The sequence below is a fragment of the Boeremia exigua genome (genome assembly GCF_020726555.1).
Source record: "Boeremia exigua strain MPI-SDFR-AT-0100 chromosome Unknown C7974scaffold_2, whole genome shotgun sequence".
Taxonomy (NCBI): domain Eukaryota; kingdom Fungi; phylum Ascomycota; class Dothideomycetes; order Pleosporales; family Didymellaceae; genus Boeremia; species Boeremia exigua.
In genome coordinates, this window is record NW_025763519.1 from 2,813,332 (window position 1) to 2,841,271 (window position 27,940).

Consider the following 27,940-nt stretch of genomic DNA (forward strand, 5'->3'; position numbering starts at 1 on the left):
TCGGATTGAGTATGATAGTGGTTGCGAAGGTGGATCTCTGTTTGGAGCGTTGGAAAGATGTGGGCATGCTTTCTTGTAGCATTTCGGGGCTGAAGGTGGCAGATTGAAACTTGTTCGAGCACAGTGATTGCATCTACTGTTCGCGCTCAACCAACTACAGTCAGTCATGATGTTAGCCTCAAGTGCACAGAGTAGCAGCGCACACAAGGTCGCTCTAGAGTTGCAGGCAGTATTGACTCATGCTGCAGATATTCACGAAGCATGCAATCATACAGAAAAAAGCTAACAATAATTGCAGCTCGTCGGGGTATTAAGCCTTCTGGAAGATGGTACATTGGATAAGCTTCAACGAGGTGCATTATTGGTATTTGGATGATTGGTAGTTTCCATGTCCGTTGTGCGCTCAGACACTGTTCCTTCACTTCGCCCACGCTCGAGTACAAACACCTCCCGCATTGTTAACATCTGTATTGTAGCGTTTTGCTACCACCAAATCCACCATGCGGCGCTCTTTTTGAAGCGTTTAGATAATGGAGTGTCGCACGGCTTGTTCTCGACCTCCAAAGCGAAGATGAAATCCACGTATCAAAAAGTGACAGTGAAGTTGCGGCGCACTGCAGGCTCTCTTTCTGCCCCCGGTGGAGTCATCGAAGTCGTTGACTCGGCTCCAGTCCTCCCTCCTATCATCATCGGTACTTCCCCTGACCTCGACAACTCAGTGGGTGTCATGCTAAACCATCTTGCTGAAAAAGACTCTACTTCCGTGTCAGCAGTACGTTATACGGAAACTGCGTCCAACAACTCTGGTACCTCGACGCCGAAGTCCCGGTCAGATGATACCTCTTACGAGACAGTCCATACCTCAGACACGGATCTCACCCCCCAGCTGCCCCAATACACGAATGTGCTACCAGGCTGCGTCACTGACTTACCTGTCACTGCAGTCTCGACAGTATTGGCAGACAACACCCCCCCTGAATCTACAGAGTCACAGTCTGCAGAATCTGAGCCCATCGCAGGTTTTTGGCGGTGGATGGTGTTGCAACCTAGGGGGGCCAGTGTTGTGTTGCTTGCGTCTTGTCCTCGTACGGTTGAAATGAATGATCTTCGCGTGAGCCTCAGGGGCTGGATTGACAACTTCGTATAATTGACACTCTTACACTCGATTCGCGTTCATATTCTTAAAGGCCCAATAAGAAATAAATGTTTGCAATTCCAAGCACTGTTGAACTCAAGTGGATCTTATGCGTCGTCGACTATTCTAACGTCATAAACATCAGCGCCTGTCAGAATTGTGACAGAGAAGCGGGAAAACCCTGAGTGTCTGCATATGTCTGGTTTGACGTGCTGTAAGGGCAACATGGACTCTAACTAAACATGCAGGTACATTATAGTACCATGGTACGTGCTATTGTCAGCTTCTGGGCAGTGGCATCTGCATATTTAGACATCATTATCCCAACTTCACACTGACATATGATTCGAACCTGCATGTCGTTATTCGTCCTTGACAACTTCCTCCCGCCTCCAACCCTCCATCTCCTGCTCTACATCCCCCGACAACCCCTAATACACACCAGGAAACAACTTCCACCTTACCACCCGCCGATACCCCTCCCACTCGTCGCCATACTTGCCCTTCAAATACGCCTCCTTGGGCGGAATCGCATTGTAGCAGAAATTGCTGAGATACATTGCCACCGGGGCCCCCGCAAACAGCGGCCCGGCGGTCGCAAACCCATACGCAGCGCCATACACAACGTTGAGCGCGAAATTCGGATGCCGGACGACCCCCCACAGGCCGCTGGCGCACAGCTTCCCGGCATTGCGCGGGGAGGCCTTGAACCGCTTGCGCTGCAGCTCGGCGGCCAGCTCGGCGAGGGCGGCGCTCGCATGCACTGCCGCGCCGGCGTACAGCATCCACGGGCGCCAGAGCGGGATCGAGGGCGCGCGCGTGAACACGGCGGCGCAGATGCTTTCGTACATGAAGTCGGCGATGCCGGCGAACAGCGCGAAGGGGAGTGTCACGGCTTCGTTGCAGATGTAGAGGACCCAGATGGACTGCTTGAGGACGAGGACGGCGGTCATGCCGAGGAAGACGGCGAGGGGGCCGGGCGGGGCGGGGAGTGCGGCGGGCCAGAAGGAGAGGTCTGTGGGCGTGCTGGGCAGCGCGGTGATGATGGCGTACTGCAGGGGGATGCAGACGAGGCGGCCGGCGATCATGAGGAGAGGGCCTGGCAGCGTCCAGGCGTAGTTGCCGCGCTGGACGGAGAGGGCGTTGTCGCTGGCCATGGTGTGGTGATGGAGTGTTGCTGATGGCGGGGACAGAGGGAGTATGACGCTGGTGCTTTAGTGCTGACAGCTAAATGCTGACGCCATGTTCTCTCGAGGCAGCATGGTTAAGGCAGGTCGATGTCTGGGGTCTGGATTGATTGGTTTAGGAATGCTGATGTCGGCTTGCCGTTGTTGGCGGTTCCTGTCGTGCATCCGGCGGGCCTGTGAGATTCGTCATGGAAACATGTAGGCAAGAAAGAGCAGAAAGAACGAACGGATGGTCTAAATACTCTACCCTATCATACACCCAGCAACCCCAAAAAAACCCTACGAAGGAGGCAGCTCCCCCCCCTCCCTGCTCCCACCGGTCTGCACCTTCTCCTTCACCACCTGCTTGGCCTGCTCCACCTTGCTGCTCCCCCCGCTGTTCAGAAACGACAGATAGCAGTTCCAGCCCAGCGAGATGACGTTGACGACCAGCACGCGCAGGTCGGCGGGCACGTACTTGAAGTTGACAAACTGCACCCACGGCCAGACCATGAAGTTCTTGGTTAGGCCGGGGACGTAGGCGGCGCCCAGGCGGTCGCGGATCGAGGAGCCTTCGAGGTAGGCCATGGAGGAGAGGAAGAGGCCTGGTGGGGTTAGCACCGCTGTATAGATATCGTGTAGACATCCTGTAGACATCTTGTAGACATCGTAGAGAGATCGCAGTATCATAGTATCACGGGGAAACGCACCCATATTCACCGGCGCAAACAACAACTGATCGCACGCGACCCTCGCCACAATCGTCCCGTTCTTGGACGCAAAGTTCACGTGCCGCGTCAACAGGCCGTACCACGTCGTCGCGGCGGGCCCGAAGATCAGGCCCCCGTAGGCGCTCATGCGCAGCGTGCGCTTGGGGTCGTGGGCGGCCAGGCCGCGCTTCTCGACGAGTTGCTGCGCGAGGCAGTCGCCGGTGCCGAAGAGGATCTGGGGGCGTTAGTTGGGGGTTGGGAGTCGAGGGTCGAGGGTTGAGGGACTGGGGTTGAGGGACTGGGGCTTGGGGAACTGGGGCTCGAGGTTGGAGGAATTGGAGGTCGAGGGTTCAGAATTGGAGGACGAGGGTTGAGAATCGCAAGCTCGAAGGCCGAAGAACCAGGCCCTCTCGGGCTGAAGAATCGTGCCTCGAGGGCCGGAATTGAACATACCGCGGTAGTAATAGCCTGCGTCGCCAGCGGCGCCGTCTTGAGCTTCGCCTGATACCTGCCATCCATCAGCACCCCGCTCCCACACACACTGCACACCACAGCACCCAACTCACCAACGAAACGCCATTGTGCCTGTCTTTCTACACGAACTGCGGGATGCGAGAGAGGAAACGAGAAAGCGAGCGAAAGGAGTCAAGACAGTCGGCCACCTGTCGTGCTCGAAACTTTGCGGACGTTGCGGGCTAGCTAGGGGCGCCCGATGATGTCGCACGGCGCCTGGGAGTGGACCCTGCGTGGGGAGCGCGCGGGCGGCGGCGCGGCCTGTGATTGCTGGGGAAGCGGGAGGGCCAGAGGTTAGCACTCAGGAGAGCCGCACGTGGTGTGTGAGCACGGCGTACAGCAGAGTCTGGGCTTTGTTTTTCATTGTTTGTTTTCATTGTTCATTGTGCACAACGCAATACAAGGCAAAAATACATTGCGCCGCCTGATCAGTCGACTGCCGGCGATGCGTGGGGGTATAAAAATAACCAGGCCCTACTGGCGATCGCTGGGCAATCGGGCTTCGGGGTCCCGCTGAAGTAATGGGCTACAGTCTTGCTCGCTCGCGACCCTCCCCGGCTGCCATCAGCCAGGGCATCCTAATCCTACAATGCCATAACGCCGTCCGAGACCGCTTTCGGCCGGATGAGAATTAAACTGGTGCTCGCGAACCGCAGAGCCGGGTATTCAAGAGGTCGTGTCGTGAATTGTATATGGCTGGTAGAAGTCATAAAACTAGTCAAACAAATGCAGGCGTTCAACTAGTCAATCTCCATGCGCTGGTTGGGCTGCGGCCCTTCCACCGACGGCATCTCGGTGCCATACGCCTTGTCGCTCGTCACCGACTTCTTGTTGACGTGGGGCTTCAGGCCCTTGTTGAAGTTGTGCGTGCAGATGCTCGCAATGACAATGGTCATCAGCAGCAGGATGATGGTCAGGATGGCAAAGGCCGTCAGCGACTTGCGCGCCGGCTTGTAGTCCTCCTGGCGGTCGAGGTCCGCGACATACATGCGGATCAGCTTGAAGAGGAAGTAGGCGAGGGCCACAAAGTAGACGAAGATGCAGGCAATCATGCCGGCGATGGACTCGCGGCGCACCCAGAAGGCGGCGGCAAAGAGCAGGAAGAAGGTGATGACCAGGGCGGCGGCGGTGAGGACAATCTCGACCGTGGACGTCTTCTCGACGACGACGAGGAACTGCACGGTGAAGGCCAGGAAGAAGAAGAAGTCGAACTTGAGCAGGGCGATGTAGATCTGGGGGGGTTAGACAGATTTGACTAAACATGTAACGTCATGCGTACCTGGTATGTCAGATAGCGCCGCTTCAGGCGCAGGTCGGCGCTGATGTGCTTGTAGATGGTCCAGGCGAACTCGTCGTACAGCTTCCAGGCCACAAAGGCAAAGGCAATGGTGGCAGCGCCCATGAGCACGGGCACGGCGATCAGCATGGGCTTGACGTCGTGCCAGAAGTCCGAGGGGATGAAGTTCTGGTCGTCGAGCTGCTTGGCGGCGTCGCCGATCTGGTCGTACTGGATGGCGGCGTAGACCATGATGCCGATGTTGTACATGACCAGGCCGATGACCTGGATGGTGTTCTTCAGGCGCAGGGCGTCCCACACCAGGAACAGCTGGTAGAGGTAGCCGAACATGAAGACGGCGAGGTAGGTGGGCACGGTGCGGGCATCGCTGTTGACGTTGGGGGCTTCAAAGTGCAGCTCGCTCTGGAAGCGGCCGAAGACGTATCTGGGCGGGTCAGCAGGGCGACAGCAAAACAAGACGGACGGGCACACGCACGACTCGAGGGTCAGGGCGACGACGACCTGCAGGATGGCGACGAGCATAAAGGCCCAGGTCCACTTGGTGTTGGGGATGTACATCCTGGGCGGGCGGCGGACGGGCGGCGGCAGGGTGGTGGGGAAGCCCTCGCGTTCGTGGTATCCGCCCGGCGGGGCGGTGAAGGTCGGCTGGCGGGGCGGGTAGGCGGTGTTGGGGTAGGGCGCGTAGTCGCTGTCGAGCGGTTGGCCTCCCAGGAGGGATGTGCGGGCCTCGTGGTGCGTAATTTTGGCGAAGGGGCAGCCGCGGGCAGCGGCTGGGACACGGGGCTATAAGGCGCGGAGTCGATGGCGGCGGGCGTCGGCGTGGATAAAGAGCGGTGGCAGGGCTGAGCTGAGACGAGGGTGAGGCAGCGACGGGCGGGGATGGTCTGCGCGCGACGACAGCTGAGACGGGGCACGCGGGCAATGGGCGCAGCTGGGGAGCTGGGGGCGCGCTGTGTGGACAGGCTGGCGCACGCTACTGAAACCGCGCGGGAGCTTGGCTGCGGCGAGGCCGAAGCGCGGGAGGCCGAGGGCGGGCGAGGCAGCGCGAGGGCAGGGCAGCGAGGGCGGGCGAGCAGCGGGCAGCGGGCAGCGAGGACGGGCGTTGAAGAGAGCAGAGGGCGCGACGGACACTGAGGCCTGGCAGCAGGGCCGCTAGCATGGGACGGGCCTGTGGAGAAAGGAACGCTTGCGATGGTGCAGGCTGGCCGAGCTGGGGACGGGGCTAGACTGGAGTGCTGGGGGTGTGCTGCGACGGCTGAGAGAGCAGCGGACAGCAGCGAGCAGCGAAGATCACAGCGAAAGAAGAGCGCAGCGACGACGAGACAGCGAGACAGCGAACAAGCAACCAGCCGACGACGAGGTACCGGCCTTTTCACGAGGCCGCGCAGCGACCAGCACTGCCCTGGCCGGCCGGCTTTGCGCCCGTCAGACTGCAGCGCACAGCTGCTCGCACCGCCGCTCGCACCGCCGCTCGCACACTGCGGTGTAAGACGCGAGGCGCGGCAGGCTATATTTGGCGCGCCCTGTGGCGCAGGCGTCCGTCGCGAGTCGCGCGTCGCCCGTGGGCCACCGTCAGCGTCACCGTCCCCAGCATCACCACCTCAGCGACCTCCGCCCGCAGACATGGCCGCAGGTACGGCGCCCCTCCGTGTTCGCTCGCACCGCGCGCGCAGCTGCTGACCGTGGTAGCCCACGCCGTGCTGCAACAGGCCGCGGCCGACGGCTCGCTGGACAGCGCTGAGTGGCCGCAGACGCTGCAGTACGTCCTGGCCCGCCTCGACGACATCATCCACGAGTTCCCCAAGCCGCCCGCCGACGCCGGCCCCGACGCTGCCCCCGACGCCCATGTCTCTGCCTCTGCCTCTGCCTCTGCCGCGCCCGCCGCCCAGCAGCCCGCCCACAACGACGACGCGCCGCCCACAACCCCCCCGCGCCCGCCGCCAGTGCCCGTCTTCGCCGCCCCCGCCGCCAGCGCCAGCGCCATCCCGCCCGCGACCACCACCTTCTACGCCGCCATCCGCGCTGCCCTCGTCCGCAACTTCGCCACCCACCCGCCGCACACCATCCAGCGCCTGGCCGAGCTCGTGCTCGAGCCCAAGCGCCGCTACAAGTACCTGTCGCCCTACCTGCGCGCCCTCGACCGCGTCGTGTCCGTGTCGTCGCCGCTCACCGTCTTCCCGCTGCCGCAGGCCGTGCTGCCCAGCGCCGGCGGCCTGCTGAACGGCACCACATCCGTGCCGACCGCCCAGACCCCGACCCTCGGCTCCGACGAATCGCTCGGGGGGGCCCTGCTCACCCCCATCCCGTGGCTGCACAGTCGCGGCCAGAATGAGCTGATCTCAGAGAGCACAGAGATGGTCGACGGGCCGAACGGCGCAGGGCGCATCGAAACCGTCACCGTGGGCATGCTCACTGGCCAGGCCGCCCGCCAGGAAACCGCTGCCTCGCCCCCAGTGTCGCAGATTGCCTCGTCCCACCCCGACGGTGAAACGCTGCCGTCAACCGGGCCTGTGACCCAGGGCGAACTGCTGCGCCAGGAACAGCAGGCTGGCATCGTGCTCAACAACCCCCATTCCCTGACCACGAGCCCCACACGGACAACCTTCGGCGAAATTGAGGGCGGGGGCACTGTCGTTGAAACAGTCGAGGCAGAAGATGAGGCCCCACATGCCAGAGGCCCTGAGCGGATCGGCATGGAAGATACCGGCCCCCAAAAACAAGGCGCGTCACTCGACATTGAAGGAGCAGTTGGACGCCCTAGCCTCGAGCACTCAAGCCGAAGTCCCGGCCCAGCAGCCCCTGATGCACCCGCCGACGAGAACATGGAAGACAGCGCCGAGAAGAACGAGGACGACCAGGCTGCCGAAGAGCAGCTCAAGACCGAGGTCGCCGAGAAGGAGAGGACCGATGCCCACGATGTAGAAATGAAGTGAGAGGGCGACTGCTCGCGTTTTCGCAGTGCCACATGGCCTTGCATCAACCAGCGCAGCGTTACGCTCGGAGCTGAACGCTGTAACGTGCAGCTGAATCCAGCACGACGGTAGGCAGCAGGTTGCAGTGCATCGCGCACACAGGTGCGCGCCAAAGCGGGCGCACAAAACAATGCGAGGCTGGCGCTGGTGTACGTAGACATGCAAAGGCTCACATTTACGTGCGCGCAATCCCTCCATGCATCATTCCACTCGTGCAGAATCCCATGCGTGACACCTTTCCGGAACGACATCCGCCAATAACAACGCAGTCTCGACTTCCCCTTTAGACTAGCAAATTCTTACCAGCATTACCAGCTTCCTGATTGCGCTGACCTCATGTGCCCCCAAATGACGGAGCTGCAGTGCAAGCGGGCAGTGTCTGGGGATCGCGTGGCCGTCTCCACTTACCGCGTCGTTCGACGCCAAATGACGTCGACAATGGCCGACATTGTCTCGACCAAAGCAGGGTCTCTGCCCATATGCAGGTCAGCGAGGATCGCTCGACCCAAGAACATCAGGCACATCTGCTCGTGACAACGCAATCGACGCTTTCTCATCCGACACATCAGCCTCATGCCCCACCCATGTCGTCATGCCGCTGTGCTGGTCGCGACTTGGACCCTGGCGGCTTTGTCGGACCAGTTTGTTGTGCAGCGTCTGCATACCAGTCCACCTGTTCCTTCCCGTACGCACATCAGTGCGGTTAGCGCCTCGGCAGCAATACTCTACGCTACCGTCCTCGGCCGTGAACGCTTTTTCGGCATGACGACGGGCCTCGCCACGCACTCCTCATCGACGGCAGTCTTGAACATCTCAAAACGTCCTTCTCATCGACCGTTAGAGCTTCGGCACTGCGCTCCCGGTAAGCGAAGGAGCCCATTCGCTCGCCTTCTTGCTCCGTGGCCTGCACCCTACCTGGTCAGATCTCATTCGGACCCTCACATCGTACAGATCATGTTCTCTCCCTCAGCTAGGTCCACCACATCCAACATGACGACATCGATCCAGCTCCGGGGAGACTTCAGTACATATCTTCCGAGCAATCTGACGATCCGGGTGTTACTGCCAAAATGCAACCCGTGTTCCGACAACTTGCTCCTGCTCCACCCCATGGGAATCCAGAGCCCAGCGGCAGCGAGCCGCGGAAGAGGAAGAGAAAAGCACGATTGGCCTGCAACCATTGCCGACTGAAGAGAGTAGGAGTAAGTATGCCGATTCGTCGTTGATGCCATACATTAGCGCCCGCCTGGTGCCCGTTGTCAGCCTGCGTCCGACGACTAACAACGTCTTGCAGTGCGATGGCACTCGTCCAGAATGCACTCGATGTCTGAGAGCCCGCGTGCCCTGTGTCTACTTGTCAGACGATGCAGAAGCTACACCGACAATGGCACTCAAGAGTGAAGTGGAGAACCTTCAGCGCCGACTACAAGAGCACAGCGACTTCCTGCAGAACCTCTTCACCGCGCCAGAGGACGAGATCTTGAACATTGTCCGCCAGCTGCGATCCGCCGACGGTGCCTCGGCTCTGCCGTCATCGTATCAGAGCAGCGCAGTAGTTCCAACTCAACTGTCCGAGCATGTTCCGGCACGAGCAGTCATGGCCTCGCCAGAATCCGGCATCGAGCTTGAGCTGGTCATGCGCCATCCCACGGCATATCCAGCTCTCATATCACCAAGCCCTTCATCGATAACGTCGGCCAAGCTCACCGGAGGATCTGCTCAGACCACGCCGTCCGGTACCACCTCGTCGTCTCCCAGCGATCCCTACACGTACTGCGATCCTCGCCTCGAAAATCTCTCAGTAGGATACTGGACGCGAATACCAATCGACGACGAGCTTGCTGCTCGAGCCATATCACATTTCCTGACAACCGATCACCCTGTGCTTGGACTGTTCGATGCCGACCTCTTCATTCGCGATCTGGTGAATCAAGGACTGAACCATTGCTCATCCTTCTTGTTCCACTCTGTCATGTCGCTCGCTTGTGTATGTTACGTTGAATGTTCGAAAGACATATTTTGACCAGCACAGCAATCGTACAGCGCAGAGAACTTGCAAATAGTGCCCTTTGCGACCGCGTTTACTGAAGAGGCGCTCAAGCTATGGCACGCCGAGCGTTCGACTGACTCAACCCCGACACTTGCAGCTCTGAACTGTCTTTCGGTGGCCACCGCATGGAACGGGAGAAACGAGCTTGGAAACCACCAGCTACTTGCGGACGCTCGTGCGATGGCTACGAGAATGCAGCTCCTTGATGTTCCCCCTTCGGACACAGCCATGGATCAGTTCCAAGATTTGGCCGAAGACGAATTGCGGGACCGGGCACACGTGGCTTGGGGCAGCTATGGCTGGCAATCGTAGGCCAGCCGATCCAAGTTCGCGGGACAGCACGCTCACCGGTGCAGGTTTTGCGCCAGCTTTTTCCCCAAGTCGCCGATCAAGTATCCACCCAACTTTCCCATTCCTGGTGATCATTTCGACATATTCGCCACGCTTGACACGTTCGGTCCGGCGCATCCGTCGCCAGACTACGTCGGGCATACGTTCACGGCTATGAGCCAGTTTTGGGTCATCGTTCAGGAGATCTTGGCCGTATACAGCATGCAAGATGAGTCGCCCTTGGTCGACAGAGTGATACCATCGTTCGCTGAAGCGAAGTACCGGAAGTTGTTGGCTTGGGCAGATACGCTTCCAAAAGAGCTCGGCAATAGTTCAAACAGCGCAGCACACGTGTACCTCTTCCAGTACGTCTACCTATGTATTATTCGACATATCTGACCTTATCAAGCGCCTTATACCACACGACCATCCTCAATCTATTCCGGCCCTTCTGCAACCCGCCCGATATCATCCGCCTGCGCTCGTTCTCCTCGGCGGACAGCACATCTCGTAATGTCTTCTCGGCGTCTGTCAAGCAGCTGAAACGGCTTGTTTACAACTATCGTACCTATGTGCCTCGGCGTCTCGCGCGCAGCATCATCTTCAATGCGGCTGTGCTGCACCTCAGCAGCATCATTGTGCATCAGGCCGACATTGACTCGTCGTGGAGATTCTTCTTCCGCATCTGCTTCGACTACTGGAAAGACGTTTACGTCTGCTACCGTGTCGTCGCAGGGATAGTACCGGCGCATCTGTCGCTCGCACTGCAAGCAGGCGCCATCACGCCAAAAGAGGCGAAGGCATTGAAAGACGAGTTTGTGGCCGTGGGCAGGCACCACAAGATGGCAGATGGAGTATTGACAGACGCATATGTAGATTTCCACAGGGCGATCAGGAAGGAGGAGGGCGCGACCATGCACGAGCTTGCGAAGAGGTTCGATGAGCTTATGATGTTCGAGGACTTCACCCAAGAGCTTGGAGACGTCGAGCGGTGGTAATGACTAAGACACGAGCTTTCCAAGAATACCAAGCCCTTGACCGTTGCAACTAGGAACAATTCGCGGGGTAAGTCCGGGGTAGTCTTAGTGCACGCGCCTCCGTGACACTGAAGCCACTGCAACCTTTGCTGGAACAGCCGGCAACTACTCATAATGTCGTGATCACAAGAAACGGATCACCTCTATAATGAAACGCCATTTCTACAACGCCATGGTTGTACGCGGCCTCATCAAATATTCGTCCGCCACCAAATTTATGGCGCCACCTCGGAAATATACCTCGTTGCGTGAAACATCATAGGGCGTCCCCGATATGGCGAAGACCCGAGCACAGGTAACGCGGGATTGGCTGCAGAGACAAAATCCTACATTATTTCCAAGACCGGCCGGGCGGAAGTGAAGCCCAGCGAGTGCGATATCGCGCGTGGGAACAGGGGTGTAGTATAAGTAGTCAGGTACCGCGCACGAAGAATAGCAAGCCTGCACACAACTCCTCAAGATGCACCTCACCACCGCCCTCCTTGCGCTCGCGGCCGCCCCGCTCGCGGCCGCGCTCCCCGGCTCAAACACCCCCAAGTCCGTCAAGCCCCAGGACATCATCAACTCGCTCGCGGGCACCTACGCGCTCGTCAACACCTCGAGGTATGCATTCACCACCGCATCCGAAGAACCCCCCACTAACCCCCCACCCCAGCACCCAAAACAACATCCCCATCCCCGACGCCGCCTACGGCACCGCCCCCGTCGGCCTCCTAACCTACACGCGCGCGGGCTACATGAGCGCGACCATCACCGCAACCGAACCCCAACTACGCCCGAACCTGACCTTCCCCTTCCAGCCCGCCGACGCAGAAGCCGACTGGGCGCTCGTCGGCAAGCACAGCATCGGGTACGCGGGGCCGTTCCGGGTGAATACCGCGCTGCCGGCGAGTAAGACGGAGGGCCAGGTGTTCCATGGGCCGCTGACGGTGGCGAATGTGCCGACGTGGGTGGGCACGGAGCAGAGGAGGAATTATACGGTTGTTGTTGAGGGGGGGGAGACGTATCTCAGGATTGGGAGTGAGCGGGGGGGCGGGTTTAGGGGGGTGCTTTGGTGGAGGAGGATTGCTGGGGCGGTGTAGTCTTGCAGAGAGAGAGAGAGAGAGATTAAAAATTTCATGTACTGCTGGACTGAGTGTTTGTGGACTGAGTGTGCGTGCTTCGCGGTGCCGTGATATCGTATGAGGTCGGTTGTTGCGCGGGAGATCTGGATGCATCAGTGATGTGCGCGGGCCGCACGGGGGTTTCTCACAACTCCTTCCTTCCTTCCTTCCAGAAAAGCGGGCGTGCGTTGCTCCCGTGCCTGCATCCGCCTCTTGCGCCGCTGTGCGTGGTGTGGACTGGAGGGCACGGGTGGTGTAATCATTCATTCATTCATTCATTTATTTCGTGGGCCAGGAGACACGCATCTAGCGACTCCTTGGATACTGCGTCTAGTGGCACACGGGCTGTATAGTCTCTCTCTACACTGACCCACACAACGACCCCCACAACTCCTCTTTCTACCACGGTTGGTTGCAGTTGATCATGTTATGGCGAATGGACTGGGATAAGCCCGCGTGGCGAGTGGATTGAGGCACCGCACACCCATCTACGCTCACCCGTCTACGCTCACCCGTCTGCGCTCACCCTCTACGCTCACCCTCTACGCCCACCTCAACGTCCAAGTCCCCTGCCATGCGCCTCCCTTCGTCAGCTCATTCAGCCCCGACAGCTTCAGCGTGCTCGCCGACGCATTATACGCGACCTTGTCCGAGTCCACCACAAGCTCATTAAGCGTGACCCGCGTCGGCGTGCTGTGCACACCCAGCACCGTGACATTGCCCAGAGCATTCTTGTCCTCGAACTCGCCACTAACAGTCGCCGTCAGCGCGCCGTCGCCCGCGCGGAACACGACGTCCAGCACGCTGTCCTGCACCAGCGACGTCCCGTCGTCGACATACAGCGACCCGGCCGCCGTGCCGTCAGCGGAGAGCGCAACGAGCAAGCCCCACGGATTGCGCCGCGACGCCGTCGTCGTGTACCCGGGCTCCTGCAGCGGCAGCACGGCGCCGCCGCGCACGAAGACGGGGATGTGGCCGAGCGGCGCGGGGATCGAGGTGTTGACGCCCGGCTTGGCGGCGACGCGCTCCCCCGTGTACCAGTCGTACCAGACGGTGCCGTCGACGAGGCCGGGGAACACGGCGCGCACGGTCGAGACCTGCGGCTCGAGGACGGGGGTGACGAGCAGCGCGGGGCCGAGCAGGAACTGGTTGTCGACGGCGGCGAGCTGGGGCTCGTTGGGGAACTGGGTGTGTTAGTCACTCAGTGTGCTCGCAGTCGATATGGACGTACCTCCCACGCCAGCGCGCGCATGACGGTCGAGCCCGTGGTGCTGGCCTGGTGGAACAGCGTGTACAGGTACGGCAGCAGCGCGTAGCGGATCTGCATTGCGGCGCGCGACGACTCGGCGACGCTGGCCCAGCGGTACGGCTCCTGGGACAGCGCGGAGAGCGTGTTGTGGTTGCGGTAGAAGGGGAAGAAGGCCGAGAGCTGCATCCAGCGCGCGCAGAGCTCCGAGTTGGTGTTGCCGTTGAAGCCGCTGCGGAGGTTAGTGTGAGTTCTTCATAGCATGGGGCATGTCTGGACTTACCACGTGTCGACGCCGAACATGGGGATGCCGAACAGCGAGAACGAGAGCGCTTGCGGGATCGAGAAGTACATGTAGAACCACTGCGAGCCGTTGTCGCCGCCCCAGTGGCCGGCCCACTTTCCGCTCCCTGCGAACGTCGAGCGGCCGATGATGAAAGGTCGCTTGCCGGGGAAGACCTTCAGAAGGCCTTGATAAGTCGCGTTGATGATCTGGTGGCCCCAGACGTTGTGGACATCGTACTCGGCCACGCCGTTCTGGTGGGTGGCATTGGGGCTGACGGCATGGACCGCGAGATCGCCCTGGACGTGGTCGAGCACATAGGGCGGGTGGTTGACGTTGCGGACGCCTGGGGTAGGCTTGGTGCGGAGGTACTCAGCCGAGACGGTCGCCGCCGCGGTGGCCGACGCAGCAGCATCCTGACTCGACTTGGCAGAAGACGCCGCCGCAGCCTCGGTTGCGTTGGTAATATTGAAGCCCTCCGGGAAGTCGTAGATGATGTTGCCCAGATCGCCCGGCAGCCAGAAAGGCGGGTGGACAGGATTCAGCGTCACGTTTCCGGTGCCGCACGAGCCGACGCAGAAAGACGAGACTTCGGTCATGTCGACCCAGAACCCGGAGAAGGGGACCTGCTTCGACCATCTGACCATCTCTTGCACCCACCAGTCCACGCCGTTGGCGGACAGCCAGTCCGGGAAGACGGTGTATCCGGGCCACACGGCGCCGATGTACTGGCTCCCGTCGGGGTTCTTCAGGAAAACATCCGAGTCGTTGCCGCGCGTGTACGTGTCGTACGCATCGCTAGCATTAGTGGGGTTGGGGATGTAGATGGCGGCATCGACAATCGGCACAAAGTGCTGGTCATTGCCATGCAGCCAGTCGAAAAACTCCTTCACCCCCGACTCCGGGAACGAGAACGGGTCTAGTGTGAAGTCACGGTACTGATTCATGTAGTCGATATCCAGCCAGATGGTCTCCATGGGGATGTCGAACTTGCGCAGCGTCTCCACGACCTCGCGCACCTCCGCCCAGTTGCGGTATCCCCAGCGGCACTGGTGGTAGCCAAGCGTCCAGTACTGCTGCATGGCGGGCAGGCCGATGGCGGAGGTCTGGTATTGCTTGGTGACCTCGGGCTGCGTCGGGCCCTCAAAGAAGAAGAGATCGATGCTGCCGCCGAGACTCCTCCAGGTCAGGTTGGAGGGCTTGAGCACGACCTCCATACCGTGCAGGTTGCGGAGGTAGACACCGTGGGACTGCGACTCAAAGATGGAGCCTTTTCCGTCGGCGGGATAGCCGCCATTGCTGTCGCCGTAGCCGCTCGCCTCGAGCTCGGATTGCGTGAGGGGCTTCCTGGTGCCGTTGTCGCCTGCGGGAAAGTAGCGAGTCTCCAAATAGAACGGGTGGCTTCCGTAGATATTGCGATCGACTGGGTCACCCACGTCGGCAGCGTAGATGGTCGCAGTGTAGTCATTATTCAGGCGCAGACCGTGAATGTGCTCACCGAGACCGTAGAGATTGTAGTCGTCAGGAAGGGTGCTGACAAACTCAATGAACTGGTCTTCGTAGACAAGATGGGAGCCCTTGCTACTGAAGATAACGTCTTTGGTTGATTGGCGGGTCACGGTAAACCAGAAGGATGGATCATCGCCCCAATCAAATGCGAGATCGAGGTCCTTGTGCGAGTCTTCAGCCTGAGGTCTGGGGATCAGGCTTTCAGGCACGATATAGTGTGAAGCGTTTGACGCATCCTGGTTATGTTAACGTTTGAGGCTTCGAGCATTGCCAGAGTTGGTAGCAAACAAGTACTTGATGGCGAGCAGACAGAATCCACAGTCCCTCCGCCACCAAATAGCTGTTGTAGCCAACCCTGCGGGAGACGTACAAGATATGCAGGGCTGATGTTGATCGCCAGCCTGTCATTGGATTGGTACTCGACCTTCAGGTTGAGCACATCAACATCATTCCCGTAAACGTTACAGGGGGCCCCTGCCAGCCTCAACACAGCGCTGATACCATCGTCTGTCTCCTGCAGCTGCGAGGCCTTGTAGCCCGGGCACACATCCTGAGCATTGACTGCTTCGGGGTCATGGATGTTGGAGATGAGATAAGCTCCCTGGTCTGCAGACGCCGGGATTGTGAACTGAGAGCGAACCGACGTGGACGTGGACGTGCCAGTCAGCGTTGTGCTCGCAGAAGTCGGCGTAGCCGTCTGGACCTGCGCAGCGGTGCCCGCCACAAGCGACGTAACCAGCGCCGAAGCGTGCAGAAAGCTTGACGGAGCCATGTGGGCACCTTGGTGAAGTTCAGCTGCCGCCGGCGACTTCTGATAGGAGCGAAGGAGGTAGCAAAGAGAGAAGAGACTCAGGCCTGTTGCTGCTGCTGCCCTCTTCCACGGCAGCGCGGGACGCTGCATGTTATACCTGTGTCCCATCTGAACGGGAGCGCGCTGCTTGTCGGCCATGGTGAGTTCCCCGCAATGTAGAACAAGCGTATGATGACGATGCTCACAGGGACAGATGCACTGCAACGCAGTGGTCGGCGGGATTGACGTGCAGTCCACATGATCGTACTTCCAAGCATCACCTCCGCACCGACAACTGACCAATCGGCGTGCGCAGTCGCGCCGGCACGGTGGATACTCTTGGCGCTAGCTTGTTAGGGTAGACAGCTTGACCATACAAGACTCGTACCACGAGAGCTTGCTTGCGACAGTGTTGCGGCTGCATCTCAACGCCTTGAGCCGCAAGTGGTACGAGTGGGGTAGATCAGTCGATCTCCATCGTTCCCCGCATGTCAACAGCTCGACATGTCCGCCTTGCTTCCGAGCCGGGCTTCCGAAGTGGGCATTGAGTCCTAGTTCTGACGGATGTCTTCAAGGCTGGTTGGGTAGAGTCTGAAAGTTAATAATTCGATGTTAGAACACAGTCGCTGGTAAGAGAAATCCAGTACCAGACACCTCTGTGTGAATGAAACATAGACTTGGATGAAAAGCTGGGAGATGTCCGGAAAACCTTCGTGACCGCTTGCCACTAGCAATTAGCTCTTAAAGCTTGCGACGATTGACTCTGAGAGGTTCCGTTCAAACCGAACGTCAGATCTGCACCCTGTGTGGTCCACGTCAGAACATTTGCTCGAATGTGGTATTGTACCCTGACACGCCTTCAAATTCCGTAAACTCCACAGTGGCCGCTCTAAGTTGTACAGTAATTGTAATAAATGTATGATTATTTTCAAGTATTATTGATATACACCTCATCCGTATTCCCGCCGCCCACAAGAGGCAAGAGGCTCAAGCGCAGATCTCCACACCAATGACACCACCTCCACCACCACATCATCGCGCTGCCGATCCCCTGCAGTCTGCGGCACCGGACAAGCTTTGCAGCCACAGACTCGCCGCCTTCTCCGTACCGGAAGCTTCTTTCTCGCTCGGCAGGTTTTTTCCACGCCTGCACCTGCTCCACTGCGCTCCAAATCGCAAAACACAACGATTGGCCGTATGTCGGAACGCCTGGTATCTGAATAACGAAGGGTTGCGCGCTCAAAGGCGTCGCAAGTATATAGTACACAAAAAGGAAATATCGTGGCCGTTTCGGCGGTTCGCCTGAACTTGGTTGTAAGAGAGAGTTTGGATCGAGGAGATCTGCAGATACTGTCCCAATGCACTGGATTCAACGAGCGGACTGCCTCCAGGCTTTCGAAACCATGTGGTGATTGGCAAAGTCATGTTGACTTTTTTGATTCCGCCAACTACGCAAGCGGCGAGTACGCTTTCCCCCCGCGCTGAAACACCTCAAACGAGTCCTCTGTGCCCTCCTCAGGCAGATAAAGCCCATCGTCCGGCAGCCAACTGCGCGAGAAATGGCTGTGCTGGGTGACAGCACTCTGGCGGCGCGACGTGCGCCCTGTACGCGTCGCATCGCTGCCGGGCACGATGCTAGCGACCATAGACTGGTGGCGCAGCAGACGCGGCGGCGGCAGTGCGTCCTCGGGGATCGCGAGGTCGTCTTCGGGGAGCCAGCTGGCGTAGCGCGAGGAGCGGGAGTAGCGCATTGTGGACGCGTCGCTCGAGGGGCGGGTGCTGGGCAGGCTGGGGACGAGTTTCGAGACGCGGCGTGCGTTTGGCGGTTGGTAAATGGTGGGAGAGAGGCGGAAGTTGGGGCTGGAGGGACTGGGGAGGGATGACAGTCGGGCGGAATTGGGGTGTAGGTGCGAGCCAGCTACGGGAGAAGGAAATGCTGGTGACAGGGGTTCTGGCATCAAGCGAGAGTCGGGGGGGTTTGAAAGTAATGGGTTTATGCCTCTGGCTGGGCTTCGAAGTGGGATTTCTGGGGTTGGTGGTATTTCGTAGGTTATTTCAGTGACGGTGTGGTCACCGCCGATAATGTCCTGGTACCAGTCGTAAGAGCGGAAGCTGAAGCTAGGACTCGGTGGAGGCAAGTCAGGTAACGAGAGGCCGCCTTCAAGTTTCGAAAGCGCGTTGTCTCTAGAGTTCAAATATTGCGACTCGTCGTATTCGTCACCGGCATCCGATCTAGAATGCCTTGTCGATTCGATGTAGTCGCTGCCGTGCGGGTAGTTTTCTAGTTCGTACTCTGAACTGATCGTACTTGCGGCTCTAGGCTTGGCCTTTGTGATGGAAATCCGAGGGTTGCTCGGTGGGACGGGCGGTAGGTACTCCTCGAAGCGATATCTCGGAGCGCGTTCATGTGGAGTGATGACCGGGCTGGGAGCATAAGCGGCAGCGTTGAACATGATATCGTCGAATATCATGCTCTTGTTGATGTTGACATTGATTGCATAACGCTTCTCCTCAGTTGGTGGACAGGGAAGAGCCTTATCGACTGGACTTAGAGGCGTCTGGCCGTTCTGATTCCCACCATCCCGGAGCCTGTACTCCGCCGCCTGCTTCTCCTCGTCATCCATGACTTTTCCGGATGTGGTGTAAAATTCTGAAGGAAATCCAGACGTTTGCGTGGCAAATGCTGTGTGCTGTGGGCTGTTCGGTAACGAGGCGACAAGCGTCTTCTGATCATTGTCTATCGTCCATTTGGTTGCAGTCGATGCAGACCGATCGCGGGTGGTGGGAGGTGCTTCGGGCGAAGGAATGGGCTGCCGTCTCTTCCGTATCCTGAAGAACCAAAACCCAAGGCCTATCATCAAGGCAACGAGTGCTACAACTCCCACGCCAATACCAATAGCTGTCCCGGTGTCGAGATGTGTTGTTGGTTCTGTACTCAAGCTACCAGCAGGCGCAAACGGCGCAGCTTGACTAACGGTGGTACATATCCCATTAGAACAGGTTTTGTCGGCAGCGCAGTCACTGTTGGCGGAACATGTGTTGCTAAGGGCGGAAGCGGAAGGAGTAGAAGTGGGTCTCGACGAGGTCGCACTTGGTGAAGGAGTTGCAGTATCGACCTCGAGGGAAAAGCTGCGTCGGGGAACGGTAGACATTATGATTAGAGAACGTGTGAATAGAAAGTATGTTCAAGTGTACTGATAACAGATTTAGCTGAGTCTCTCATGATTGAGCTTTTTACCATACTTGAATAGAAAGATCGTATCGAACGTGTAAGTGTTTTAATGAATGTATGGGATGGCCAAAGGCATCGGATTGTAGAGGTTGACGAAAATGCTCACTGCAAACACTACCTTGCCACAACACCGCCGTCCCATTAAGGGTCTTTCTCGTTATTGTACGGTCGGCTAAGAAACGGATACTTTATTGGGAGTAGCCGTATGTAGATCCGACTCAAGTTGGTGGTTTCGACCTGACTTAGCGCGCCGCACCGCTTCAAACTTTCTACCAAAACCGACACTTCGAGACAAGCGACAGCGGGCTTGCACCGAAAAAAGCACAAGGGAAATGAGGTGGAGACAACGGCGACGATGTTGTGCATGAGCAGCGCGACGGAGCTTGAACGCGCTCTGGTGCGAAAACACGAACGCACACAAGAATGATCCATGTTCTTAACAACTCGACGCGGGTTGCCAGAATTATCGCCTCGTCCGAAAGGGGCCGAGTCATGAGTCGAGAGTTTGTGCCTGATACCTCGATGTGGTTTCAGGAGGTGAATTCAGTAGTCGCAGCCGCTAGTTCCTCGTTGCCAGCCACGCGACCACCTCCTTTGCGTTCGCATCGGGAGGGAAAACGGGATACCAGACCCTTGCGATCTGGCCATCTTGAACAGCGAGCGCAAGCCTTTTGATGAGCGTCTTTCCCTGCCACTCGAAGGTGGGCAGTCTTAGTTGTTTCGTGAACTCGAGATCTGCGTCCGATAATAGCTCGTACGGGAGATGCACGCGGAGCTTGACCTCGTCTTGGTACGGGGTATCCTGGGTGGACACGCCAAAAATGGAGTCTACACCAAGTTTGCGCAACTCGCCCATCTCATCGCGAAAGCTGCAAGCCTGGGGCGTACACCCTCGTGCGCCGGGGATTGTGTTCCACTCATCTGGGATTGTCTCCCCTGGTGCGCCGGTGCGTGGGTAACAGAAGATGATGGCTAGTCCTGGCAGCCTTGAGACGTCCACTTGGTCGCCCGATGTTGACGGCAACAAGACAGGCGGGATTTTGAAACCAGCTAGGTGTGCGCATGCGCCATCGTCTTGAGGAATTGGCAGATCGCTAGGAAACGATGTGTCTGGTTGTGTCAGTGGCTGATCGCACACATCGCAGCGTGAGACAACTGACGAGCCATAGTGAACGCAGGCCCCACCAGCCGTCATCTATGTATATGTCACGGCTGTCACTGTCAAAGACGCCTGGTACCCGGGACAAATGGTACGTGGATACTGCTGCTGATTGAAGAGGTACCGAATCAGAAATAGAACGCCAGCACTACATGATGATGGCACGACGTCCGCGAACCTCGATGTTCGTTACTACAGGGTTCACAAACGTCACTCGCTGCAACGCGTCCCCGCCTTATCGATTACCGCCGACGCGGTCGAACTGGTCTTCATGATGTCACTTCAGCAAATCACGGTGCAATAGAATAAGCAGCCCCGCGATTTGCCAGCGCGCTCCTGCAGCCCATATACCGACGACACCCATCAGCGTCCGCCATACGCACTTTAATGCAGTCACTACGTCTCCTGCCTACTCTGCGAACCTCACTACAGCTTCAGTTCAAAGCACAATTTCTCACGACTAGCATACACAGAGCTGCATTCAGTACAACAGTCCGAGCTATGGCGCAGGAATTCAAGCTCAAGGACGTCACGTCCTTGCAATTGAAGAACGGCGAGAAGAAGGAGGTCGAGGTTGAGGGTGTGGAGGGTGCTAAGGTGTTGCTGCTCAAGTCCCAGGACAAAGTCCATGCTACCTCGCCCACCTGCACGCATTACGGCGCACCGCTTGTCAAGGGCGTACTCACGCCTGAGGGTCGGTTGACATGTCCTTGGCACGGAGGTATGTAGTGGCGTGTGATCAATCACGCTATCGTCATTGACACTGCACAGCTTGCTTCAACGTTTCCACCGGTGACGTCGAAGAAGCGCCAGCTCTCGACCCAATCTCAAAGTACGAGGTGTTTGAGCGCGATGGGGCCGTTTACGTCAAAACAGACGAGCAGACACTGAAGGCTGGCCGAGGAAGCCTCAACATCAAGTGCTCGGCAGTCAGTGATGAGAAGGTCTTGGTGATTGGAGGGTATGTACTCTCCTTTACTCGTCAGTAACTGCTAACACCGTTAGTGGGTCTGCAACACTTGGTGCCGTCGAGGGTCTTCGCGGTGGAGGGTTCAAGGGCAAGATCACGGTCATCTCAAAGGAAGGCTACCAGCCAATCGACCGAACGAAGCTGTCAAAGGCCCTTCTTGCTGACCTGAGCAAGGCGGCCTGGAGGTCGAAGGACTTCTACAAGGACGCATCAATCGAGTTCATCGAGGGTGAGGCTAAGAGCGTCGACTTCTCCGGCAAGAAGGTCGAGACCAAGTCAGGCAAGACATACGAGTACTCCAAGCTGGTGCTGGCCACCGGTGGTACACCCAACTTCTTGCCCCTTGAAGGTCTCAAGGGAGATCTGGGCAACACTTTCTTGCTGCGGACGCTGCCGGATGCACAGAACATCCTGAAGGCTGTTGGCGACAACGGCAAGAAGGTTGTCGTGATCGGTAGCTCTTTCATCGGCATGGAAGTTGGCAACTGCTTAGCAGGTATGAAGAACGATGTTACAGTTGTCGGCATGGAATCGGAGCCAATGGAGAGAGTAATGGGTAAGAAGGTCGGAAAGATCTTCCGCGGCCTGCTCGAGAAGAACGGTGTCAAGTTCAAGATGGGTGCTAGCGTCGAGAAGGCCACTCCATCAAAGAGTGACTCATCGAAGATTGGCACTGTCCACCTGAAGGACGGCACCACACTTGAGGCAGACCTTGTCATCGAGGGTGTGGGTGTGAAGCCTGCCACAGAATATCTGAAGGACAACTCCAGCGTCCAGCTAGAGAAGGACGGCTCACTGAAGACGAACGAGGCCTTTGAGGTCCAGGGTTTGAAGGACGTGTTTGCCATTGGCGACATTGCGACCTATCCGTACCACGGGCCTGGAGGCAACGGCACACCCGTTCGCATCGAACACTGGAACGTTGCACAAAACGCGGGCCGGTCGGTGGCCAGGTCGATCAACGAGCCCGGCTCCAAGCCCAAGGCGTTCATACCCGTGTTCTGGTCAGCCCTCGGCTCGCAGCTGCGGTACTGCGGTAACACAGTCAACGGCTACGACGACGTTGTGCTGCAAGGAGATGTCGAGAAGCCCTCATTCGTGGCCTACTACACGAACGGAGATGAGGTTGTTGCAGTAGCCTCGATGATGAAGGACCCCTACATGACGCAGGTATGTCAAGTGCTCCTTACGGTGGGCGAGTGCATTGTCCCTTGGACGAGACGCGTCTTTGTTGAGTATGCGCAGTGCTAACGTATGGCAGAGTGCGGAGCTGATGCGGAGAGGGAAGATGCCTGGCAAGAAGGAGCTGCAGAACGGCAAGGACATCTTGGACATTGGGCTCCCAAGCGAAATCAAGATCTAGAGGCGTACCATGGAACTCGGCGGTGGAAGGGCCGCATACGGCAGGAGAGACAACACGAGGAGAGTAAACAGCCGGCAAGGCGAGAGAAATAATATGAGCAACCACCCAACACTTGCCCTGTGTGACGTCGTGCTGAACTCGCCCTTTGCGGCTTCACCACACATCCCAGTGATATCTGACTATAAGACAGCTCACGGCGCACAGATGGCCCTCGAGTACCGGTAGAGCAGCACCGGCCGGCAGGACTAAGCGGAAAGAGTGGGCCAGGTGACACTCGGCCGGGGTGACCAAAGCGTCGCTCAATCTCCGAGGATGGGCCAAAAGAGGCAGAGGCACAGAAACAACTACAGATGTGCCGCTGGTGGCAGCGGTGCGTCATGATGGCCATGATGGCGTCGAACCTCTCGAAAGGAGGCTCTCGACGCCCGGCAGACGGTGAGGGCGAGTTTCGAGTCACGGGGCAGGCGCGGCGGTGATTGGGCCAGGAGGCGAGTTGGCGGGAGCCATGCAGGGCGCTTCCCTTGCAGCGCTGGCGGCTGAGACACGGTGACAGACAACGTCGCGAGCTGGCGGCGGTGGCTGGCTCTGCAGAGCACTGAGGGTTGAGGGCAGCGAGCAGCGAGCAGGGCAGGGCGGGCGTCGCGTGTTGCATTCAGGCGTCACGTCACGGAGGCCGGCAGAAGCAAGCAGCGGCGTTCTCAGCAGCACACAGCTGGCGGCTGCGAGGCCGTGGAGGCTGCAGCCGCATGAAGGCAATTTGCGCACCGACGGGCTGTCGCTGTTTCACGCTGCACGCAACCCTGCTCGCCGCGGCGGGCGAGGGGCGACAGCAGGCGCGTCTTGCAGCAGCAGCAGCAGCGCGTGCGCGAGGGAGGGCGCTGCGATGCTAGTGTGCTCATGCTCCAGGACGGACCCGGCAGTGGAGATGACGGACGCGATGCGCGCGTCGGGCACACGGGGACTGGTGATGTTTATGTACGGGCCACTTGCAGGCCGAGCGGTGGTTGATGCACTCCTGTCGCCTTAACGAGATTAGAAGACTGGCCCCAGCCGCGCCTGACGACCGTCTGCGCTGCACCGCTCTCTCTCCACGCACGTCAAGCACCGCCGGGTCTCTCGAGCTCTCGAGTGTGCGCGCGCTGCCTGAGCCCTTGGTGTTGTCTGCGTTCCACGCCGCCCCGCGCTCCTGACCACCGGCCTCCGCTTCCCACGTGAAAGCGCTGCCAGCACTGCGCAACGCCGCGCCCGCGCCGCCACACCCACCTCGCCGCATCGCCATCGCCGCCATCGAGCCCGCGTAGCACGGCAGCCTGCACTCGCCCGCCGCCCAGCGCAGCCGCGCCGCCCGCCCTCCGCCGCCCGTCCGCCGCCCGCCCGCTGCAGCCCTGCCCCGGAGCCCCCAGCCCCCGCCCGTGCCCCGCGACCCGGCCAGAGCATGTCTGCTGCTGTCGCCTCGCAGGCGCATGGCCAGCAGCACTACCAGCAGGCCCCCCGCGCGCGCCGCCCCTCGACCGGCGCGTCCAACGCCTCCCCCAGCACCTCGCGCGCGAACCCCCAGCCGCAGCCGCAGCCGCAGCCGCCGGCCATGAACCCCAACGCCGCTGCCCCTGGCGGCCCCATGCCCCCGCCCCGCACCTCTTCCCACCGCACCAGCAATGCCGCTGTGTCCAGTCGCCGCGCGCAGGACGGCAGCGCGGGGCGCCCGCAGCCGGGCCACAGCCGCTCGGCCACGGCGGTCGGCCAGCCGCCCGTCGGCACCAGCCTGCCCCGCGAGGAGTCGGCCATCATCAACCGCATCGGCGTGTCCGATCCGCAGGACGACGTCGCCCGCGAGCAGGCGCGGCAGGCCGAGCGCATCCCCGGCTCGGGCGCCGACCTGACGCCCATCACCGGGCTTGGCCTGGTCGGCAGCGAGGGCGTCGACGACGGCGGCCGCGGCGCGAGCGGCAAGAGCCGCCAGGACCACTCCAAGAGCGAGGGCTCGGCCAAGCGCACCAAGTTCGGCAACTACATCCTGGGCCAGACGCTCGGCGAGGGCGAGTTCGGCAAGGTCAAGATGGGCTGGAAGCGCGACAGCAGCGTCGAGGTCGCCATCAAGCTGATCCGCCGCGAGACGCTGGGCAGCAACTCCAACCGCCTGGCCAAGATCTACCGCGAGATCCACATCCTGCGCGGGCTCGACCACCCCAACATCGTGCGCCTGCACGAGATGGTCGAGACGGAGCGTCACATCGGCATCATCCTGGAGTATGCATCCGGCGGCGAGCTGTTCGACTACATCCTCAACCACCGCTACCTCAAGGACGGCCCCGCCCGAAAGCTGTTCGCCCAGCTCATCTCCGGTGTCGGCTACCTGCACAAGCGCGGCATCGTACACCGCGACCTGAAGCTCGAGAACCTGCTGCTGGACCGCAACAAGAACATCATCATCACCGACTTTGGCTTTGCCAACACCTTCGACCCCAAGGACGAGCTGAGTGAGGAGATTGAGTACCGTCTGGGCGATAAGGACTTCATAAGACAGATGGGCCTCGACCAGCCGGACGCCCGTCGCGGTGATCTCATGCAGACCAGCTGCGGCAGTCCCTGCTACGCTGCGCCCGAGCTGGTCGTCAGCGACTCGCTGTACACGGGCTGCAAGGTCGACGTGTGGAGTTGTGGTGTCATCTTGGTAAGTCCCCCTGAGCGCCCGTCTCATTTATGCAAGCTGACCGCAGCAGTACGCCATGTTGGCCGGCTACCTGCCCTTCGACGACGACCCAGCGAACCCTGAGGGCGACAACATCAACCTCCTGTACAAGTACATCGTGTCGACCCCGCTCACCTTCCCCGAATACGTCACACCCCACGCGCGAGACCTTCTGAAGCGGATACTCGTGCCCGACCCAAGGAAGCGCGCCGACCTGTTCGAGGTCGCCCGTCACAGCTGGCTGGCCGACTACGCGCACGTCGTCGGCTTTATCACCACCAGCAATGCCGCCGAGACTGCCCAGCAAGGCTCCGTCTATGCTAGTAAGCAACTGCGCGGCCCCAGCAACAGTATAGACCGTACTAACCCCAACGCAGAAGAGCCGTACGAGCAGCCACCGCCCCTCGCCAGGAGTGCCTCTGTCCGCGAGCCCACCAAGGCCCAGGCGCCACCATCTGTGCACGGCGGGCTTACAGCCAAACGAGACCAGATCAACACGACCGAGAAGCCGAAGACATCCCGCGACAACAAGCGCCGTACTGTGCAGGTCGAATACGTTGCCCCTCAGTCGCAGACCCAGCGCGGCGAGACGTCACCACCAGGCGATGCCACGCCCAAGGCCCGTCCCGTCGAGCGCGCGCCTGTCGAACTCACAAACCCGACTACAGATGGCTACCAGTCTTCTTCCAGCGCGAGACCGTCCCGCTCTGCGGGCCAAGGGTCTGCTTCTTCACAGGCCCGTCCGGCTGGGCAGCCTCAGAGGTCAGTCTCTGACTACACCGCCTTTGGTGCCTTACCGGCCGCAACGACACGGCCATCGACTGGCGGCACACTTGCTGGCGGCTCAAGGATGCCATCGCGAGGAAACTCGTACGCGCAACCCGCAGCGGCTACAGTGGCCCCGACCAACGCCGAAGGTCGTTTCTCGCAGCCCAAGGGCAAGAACTACTCCATCTCTACGCCATACCCTCAAACGCAGCCTGGAGTTATGGGCGAGCCAAGCATTGGCCAGCCTAGCACTGAGCGAGTTCAGTCAATTCAGATTGGACCGACTGGCGGACACCCCAAGGGTAGCCACAAGCGCTCAAACACTGTCACTGAGACGATTGGTCGCATGACTTCCATGTTTGGCGGCCGTCAAAACTCATACACGCAGGATCCGAAGGGTTCGTTCACGTCTCAGGACTCTTACGGCAGGCAGGATGAGGAGAGGAAGCAGAAGAGATACCCGCCTACCTCGATGCCCGCGTCCATGTCGAACGACAACTCGATCGGCTCATCGGGGCCACGTCCTAGCACAGACTCGAGGCGTCGTCCATCCTTCAGCTTCTCGCGGAAGAACACCACCGAAGACCCGTCCAAGCCTCCCCGACGCTTCTCGCTGCTCCCATCCTCCTTTTCCAGGAACTTCGGTTCCCAGAGGGAGAGCATGCCTGCTGACGGCTACGGTCAACGACGCGGTTCCAACGCTGGCCGAGCCCGTAATACCTCTCGATCTAGCATGGCTTTCGGTCGCGGTGCAGAATCTCGTTCTCCTAGTCAGAGCACCATGGGAAGTAGCGCCGTGCCCGCCTTCTACGATGGCCAGCAGGACAGCAACTCGCGTACCCGCCACCCCAACACCAGCACCCACTCGCACGGTGCTCCAGGCCCGTCCTCTGCCCCGCCGCAACAGACTCAGTTCGCCTACCCCGAGCAGGCGCCTGTTGGAGATGACAAGTTCCCCAACCCCGCGCAGCCGCATCCCAGCCACGCACCTGGCCATGCACCCAGCCAAGCGCCCAACCGGCCATACGGACGTCATCCTAACGATAGCCAAGCTAGCGAGGAGTTGACGCCCACGCAGTCTCACGGCTCGCCGCAGCCCGCAATGTACCCACAGGGTATGGGTGAGCCAGAGCAGCGCGGTGGCAAGCTGCAGAAGCATAGGAAGTTTGAGGATGCGTACGAGGGCTCCGGCGCAAACAAGGGCAGCTCGGGCAGCAGCAAGAAGGTCATGGACTTCTTCCGCCAGATGGGCAGGAGACGCGCCGGCAAGTGAGCAACCAGCTTGCCCGGCCGCCCCATTCTTGAACATATTGCTCGACCCGACAGATCTACACCGCTGGCAGCGAGCGCCGCCTCGCGCTGCCAGCCACGCACAACCACAAAGAGGCGCAACGCACCGATCGAATTTCACTTTGTCTGCGTTCTTGCTTGCATCGCTGGATAGAGCATCAGCGAATGGGATTCGATAATATTTGCATTTCGAGGCGTTTCATTCCATTCCATTCCGGCACGGCGTTTGTCTTGCCTTGCCTTTTTTTCCCCACGCGTTGGACTTTGGGGCCCCTTGGGCCTGTAATCTTTACTTCTTTTTGTACCTTTTCGAGTTACTATTCACACA

General features: G+C 59.5%; 12 protein-coding genes across 12 annotated transcripts; 6 read left to right on the forward strand and 6 right to left on the reverse strand.

Annotated features, from left to right (window-relative positions):
* Nucleotides 1-388: 388 nt before the first annotated feature.
* Nucleotides 389-1,147, forward strand: C7974DRAFT_469233 (uncharacterized protein; the record flags this gene model as incomplete). The annotated part of the gene is made up of 1 exon (XM_046146423.1): nucleotides 389-1,147. The coding sequence occupies one exon, from the start codon at nucleotides 389-391 to the stop codon at nucleotides 1,145-1,147; it is 759 nt and encodes a 252-aa protein (XP_046002012.1).
* Nucleotides 1,148-1,149: 2 nt separating this feature from the next.
* Nucleotides 1,150-2,511, reverse strand: C7974DRAFT_386605 (uncharacterized protein). Its single transcript, XM_046141076.1, has one exon. The coding sequence runs from the start codon at nucleotides 2,290-2,292 to the stop codon at nucleotides 1,567-1,569; it is 726 nt and encodes a 241-aa protein (XP_046002013.1). The 5' UTR covers nucleotides 2,293-2,511; the 3' UTR covers nucleotides 1,150-1,566.
* A 90-nt stretch (nucleotides 2,512-2,601) lies between these two features.
* Nucleotides 2,602-3,222, reverse strand: C7974DRAFT_302747 (uncharacterized protein; the record flags this gene model as incomplete). The annotated part of the gene is made up of 2 exons (XM_046137916.1): nucleotides 2,602-2,906; nucleotides 3,012-3,222. Coding segments are annotated over 2 exons (516 nt in total), but the record flags the coding sequence as incomplete, so codon positions are not given.
* Nucleotides 3,223-3,927: 705 nt separating this feature from the next.
* Nucleotides 3,928-5,835, reverse strand: C7974DRAFT_114943 (uncharacterized protein). Its single transcript, XM_046135062.1, has 3 exons — nucleotides 5,297-5,835; nucleotides 4,804-5,245; nucleotides 3,928-4,756 (listed from the first exon to the last, which is right to left on the reverse strand). The coding sequence occupies exons 1-3, from the start codon at nucleotides 5,377-5,379 to the stop codon at nucleotides 4,265-4,267; spliced, it is 1,017 nt and encodes a 338-aa protein (XP_046002015.1). The 5' UTR covers nucleotides 5,380-5,835; the 3' UTR covers nucleotides 3,928-4,264.
* Nucleotides 5,836-6,184: 349 nt separating this feature from the next.
* Nucleotides 6,185-8,130, forward strand: C7974DRAFT_460987 (uncharacterized protein). The gene is made up of 2 exons (XM_046146149.1): nucleotides 6,185-6,454; nucleotides 6,511-8,130. Exons 1-2 carry the CDS (start codon nucleotides 6,445-6,447, stop codon nucleotides 7,752-7,754), a joined length of 1,254 nt encoding a protein of 417 aa, XP_046002016.1. The 5' UTR covers nucleotides 6,185-6,444; the 3' UTR covers nucleotides 7,755-8,130.
* A 236-nt stretch (nucleotides 8,131-8,366) lies between these two features.
* Nucleotides 8,367-11,171, forward strand: C7974DRAFT_372863 (nitrate assimilation regulatory protein nirA; the record flags this gene model as incomplete). The annotated part of the gene is made up of 6 exons (XM_046140082.1): nucleotides 8,367-8,655; nucleotides 8,802-8,995; nucleotides 9,088-9,780; nucleotides 9,826-10,151; nucleotides 10,200-10,538; nucleotides 10,583-11,171. The coding sequence occupies 6 exons, from the start codon at nucleotides 8,367-8,369 to the stop codon at nucleotides 11,169-11,171; spliced, it is 2,430 nt and encodes an 809-aa protein (XP_046002017.1).
* Nucleotides 11,172-11,670: 499 nt separating this feature from the next.
* C7974DRAFT_301984 (Lipocalin-like domain-containing protein) lies at nucleotides 11,671-12,292 on the forward strand (the record flags this gene model as incomplete). The annotated part of the gene is made up of 2 exons (XM_046137878.1): nucleotides 11,671-11,813; nucleotides 11,866-12,292. 2 exons carry the CDS (start codon nucleotides 11,671-11,673, stop codon nucleotides 12,290-12,292), a joined length of 570 nt encoding a protein of 189 aa, XP_046002018.1.
* Nucleotides 12,293-12,855: 563 nt separating this feature from the next.
* C7974DRAFT_303982 (glycosyl hydrolases family 31-domain-containing protein) lies at nucleotides 12,856-16,123 on the reverse strand (the record flags this gene model as incomplete). Its single annotated transcript, XM_046137962.1, has 4 exons — nucleotides 12,856-13,497; nucleotides 13,545-13,791; nucleotides 13,843-15,587; nucleotides 15,722-16,123. The coding sequence occupies 4 exons, from the start codon at nucleotides 16,121-16,123 to the stop codon at nucleotides 12,856-12,858; spliced, it is 3,036 nt and encodes a 1,011-aa protein (XP_046002019.1).
* A 1,466-nt stretch (nucleotides 16,124-17,589) lies between these two features.
* On the reverse strand, nucleotides 17,590-19,293 carry C7974DRAFT_302871 (uncharacterized protein; the record flags this gene model as incomplete). The annotated part of the gene is made up of 2 exons (XM_046137921.1): nucleotides 17,590-17,826; nucleotides 17,950-19,293. 2 exons carry the CDS (start codon nucleotides 19,291-19,293, stop codon nucleotides 17,590-17,592), a joined length of 1,581 nt encoding a protein of 526 aa, XP_046002020.1.
* Nucleotides 19,294-19,932: 639 nt separating this feature from the next.
* C7974DRAFT_409529 (thioredoxin-like protein) lies at nucleotides 19,933-20,540 on the reverse strand (the record flags this gene model as incomplete). The annotated part of the gene is made up of 2 exons (XM_046143405.1): nucleotides 19,933-20,483; nucleotides 20,534-20,540. 2 exons carry the CDS (start codon nucleotides 20,538-20,540, stop codon nucleotides 19,933-19,935), a joined length of 558 nt encoding a protein of 185 aa, XP_046002021.1.
* A 182-nt stretch (nucleotides 20,541-20,722) lies between these two features.
* On the forward strand, nucleotides 20,723-22,976 carry C7974DRAFT_386636 (uncharacterized protein). Its single transcript, XM_046141077.1, has 4 exons — nucleotides 20,723-21,253; nucleotides 21,304-21,493; nucleotides 21,538-22,672; nucleotides 22,764-22,976. The coding sequence occupies exons 1-4, from the start codon at nucleotides 20,920-20,922 to the stop codon at nucleotides 22,863-22,865; spliced, it is 1,761 nt and encodes a 586-aa protein (XP_046002022.1). The 5' UTR covers nucleotides 20,723-20,919; the 3' UTR covers nucleotides 22,866-22,976.
* Nucleotides 22,977-24,716: 1,740 nt separating this feature from the next.
* C7974DRAFT_115167 (uncharacterized protein) lies at nucleotides 24,717-27,686 on the forward strand. The gene is made up of 3 exons (XM_046135065.1): nucleotides 24,717-25,536; nucleotides 25,586-25,877; nucleotides 25,935-27,686. The coding sequence occupies exons 1-3, from the start codon at nucleotides 24,922-24,924 to the stop codon at nucleotides 27,593-27,595; spliced, it is 2,568 nt and encodes an 855-aa protein (XP_046002023.1). The 5' UTR covers nucleotides 24,717-24,921; the 3' UTR covers nucleotides 27,596-27,686.
* The last annotated feature ends 254 nt before the right edge of the window (nucleotides 27,687-27,940 follow it).

Coding starts and splice junctions, on each gene's coding strand:
- C7974DRAFT_386605 (XM_046141076.1), bottom strand. CDS start 2,292: ATGGCCAGCGACAACGCCCTCTCCGTCCAGCGCGGCAACTACGCCTGG.
- C7974DRAFT_114943 (XM_046135062.1), bottom strand. CDS start 5,379: ATGTACATCCCCAACACCAAGTGGACCTGGGCCTTTATGCTCGTCGCC. Junction 5,246..5,296: donor GTCGCCCTGACCCTCGAGTC/GTGCGTGTGCCC, acceptor TGACCCGCCCAG/ATACGTCTTCGGCCGCTTCC. Junction 4,757..4,803: donor GGCGCTATCTGACATACCAG/GTACGCATGACG, acceptor TAACCCCCCCAG/ATCTACATCGCCCTGCTCAA.
- C7974DRAFT_386636 (XM_046141077.1), top strand. CDS start 20,920: ATGCAGTCACTACGTCTCCTGCCTACTCTGCGAACCTCACTACAGCTT. Junction 21,254..21,303: donor GACATGTCCTTGGCACGGAG/GTATGTAGTGGC, acceptor GACACTGCACAG/CTTGCTTCAACGTTTCCACC. Junction 21,494..21,537: donor AAGGTCTTGGTGATTGGAGG/GTATGTACTCTC, acceptor TAACACCGTTAG/TGGGTCTGCAACACTTGGTG.
- C7974DRAFT_115167 (XM_046135065.1), top strand. CDS start 24,922: ATGGGCTGGAAGCGCGACAGCAGCGTCGAGGTCGCCATCAAGCTGATC. Junction 25,537..25,585: donor GGAGTTGTGGTGTCATCTTG/GTAAGTCCCCCT, acceptor TGACCGCAGCAG/TACGCCATGTTGGCCGGCTA. Junction 25,878..25,934: donor GCAAGGCTCCGTCTATGCTA/GTAAGCAACTGC, acceptor CCAACGCAGAAG/AGCCGTACGAGCAGCCACCG.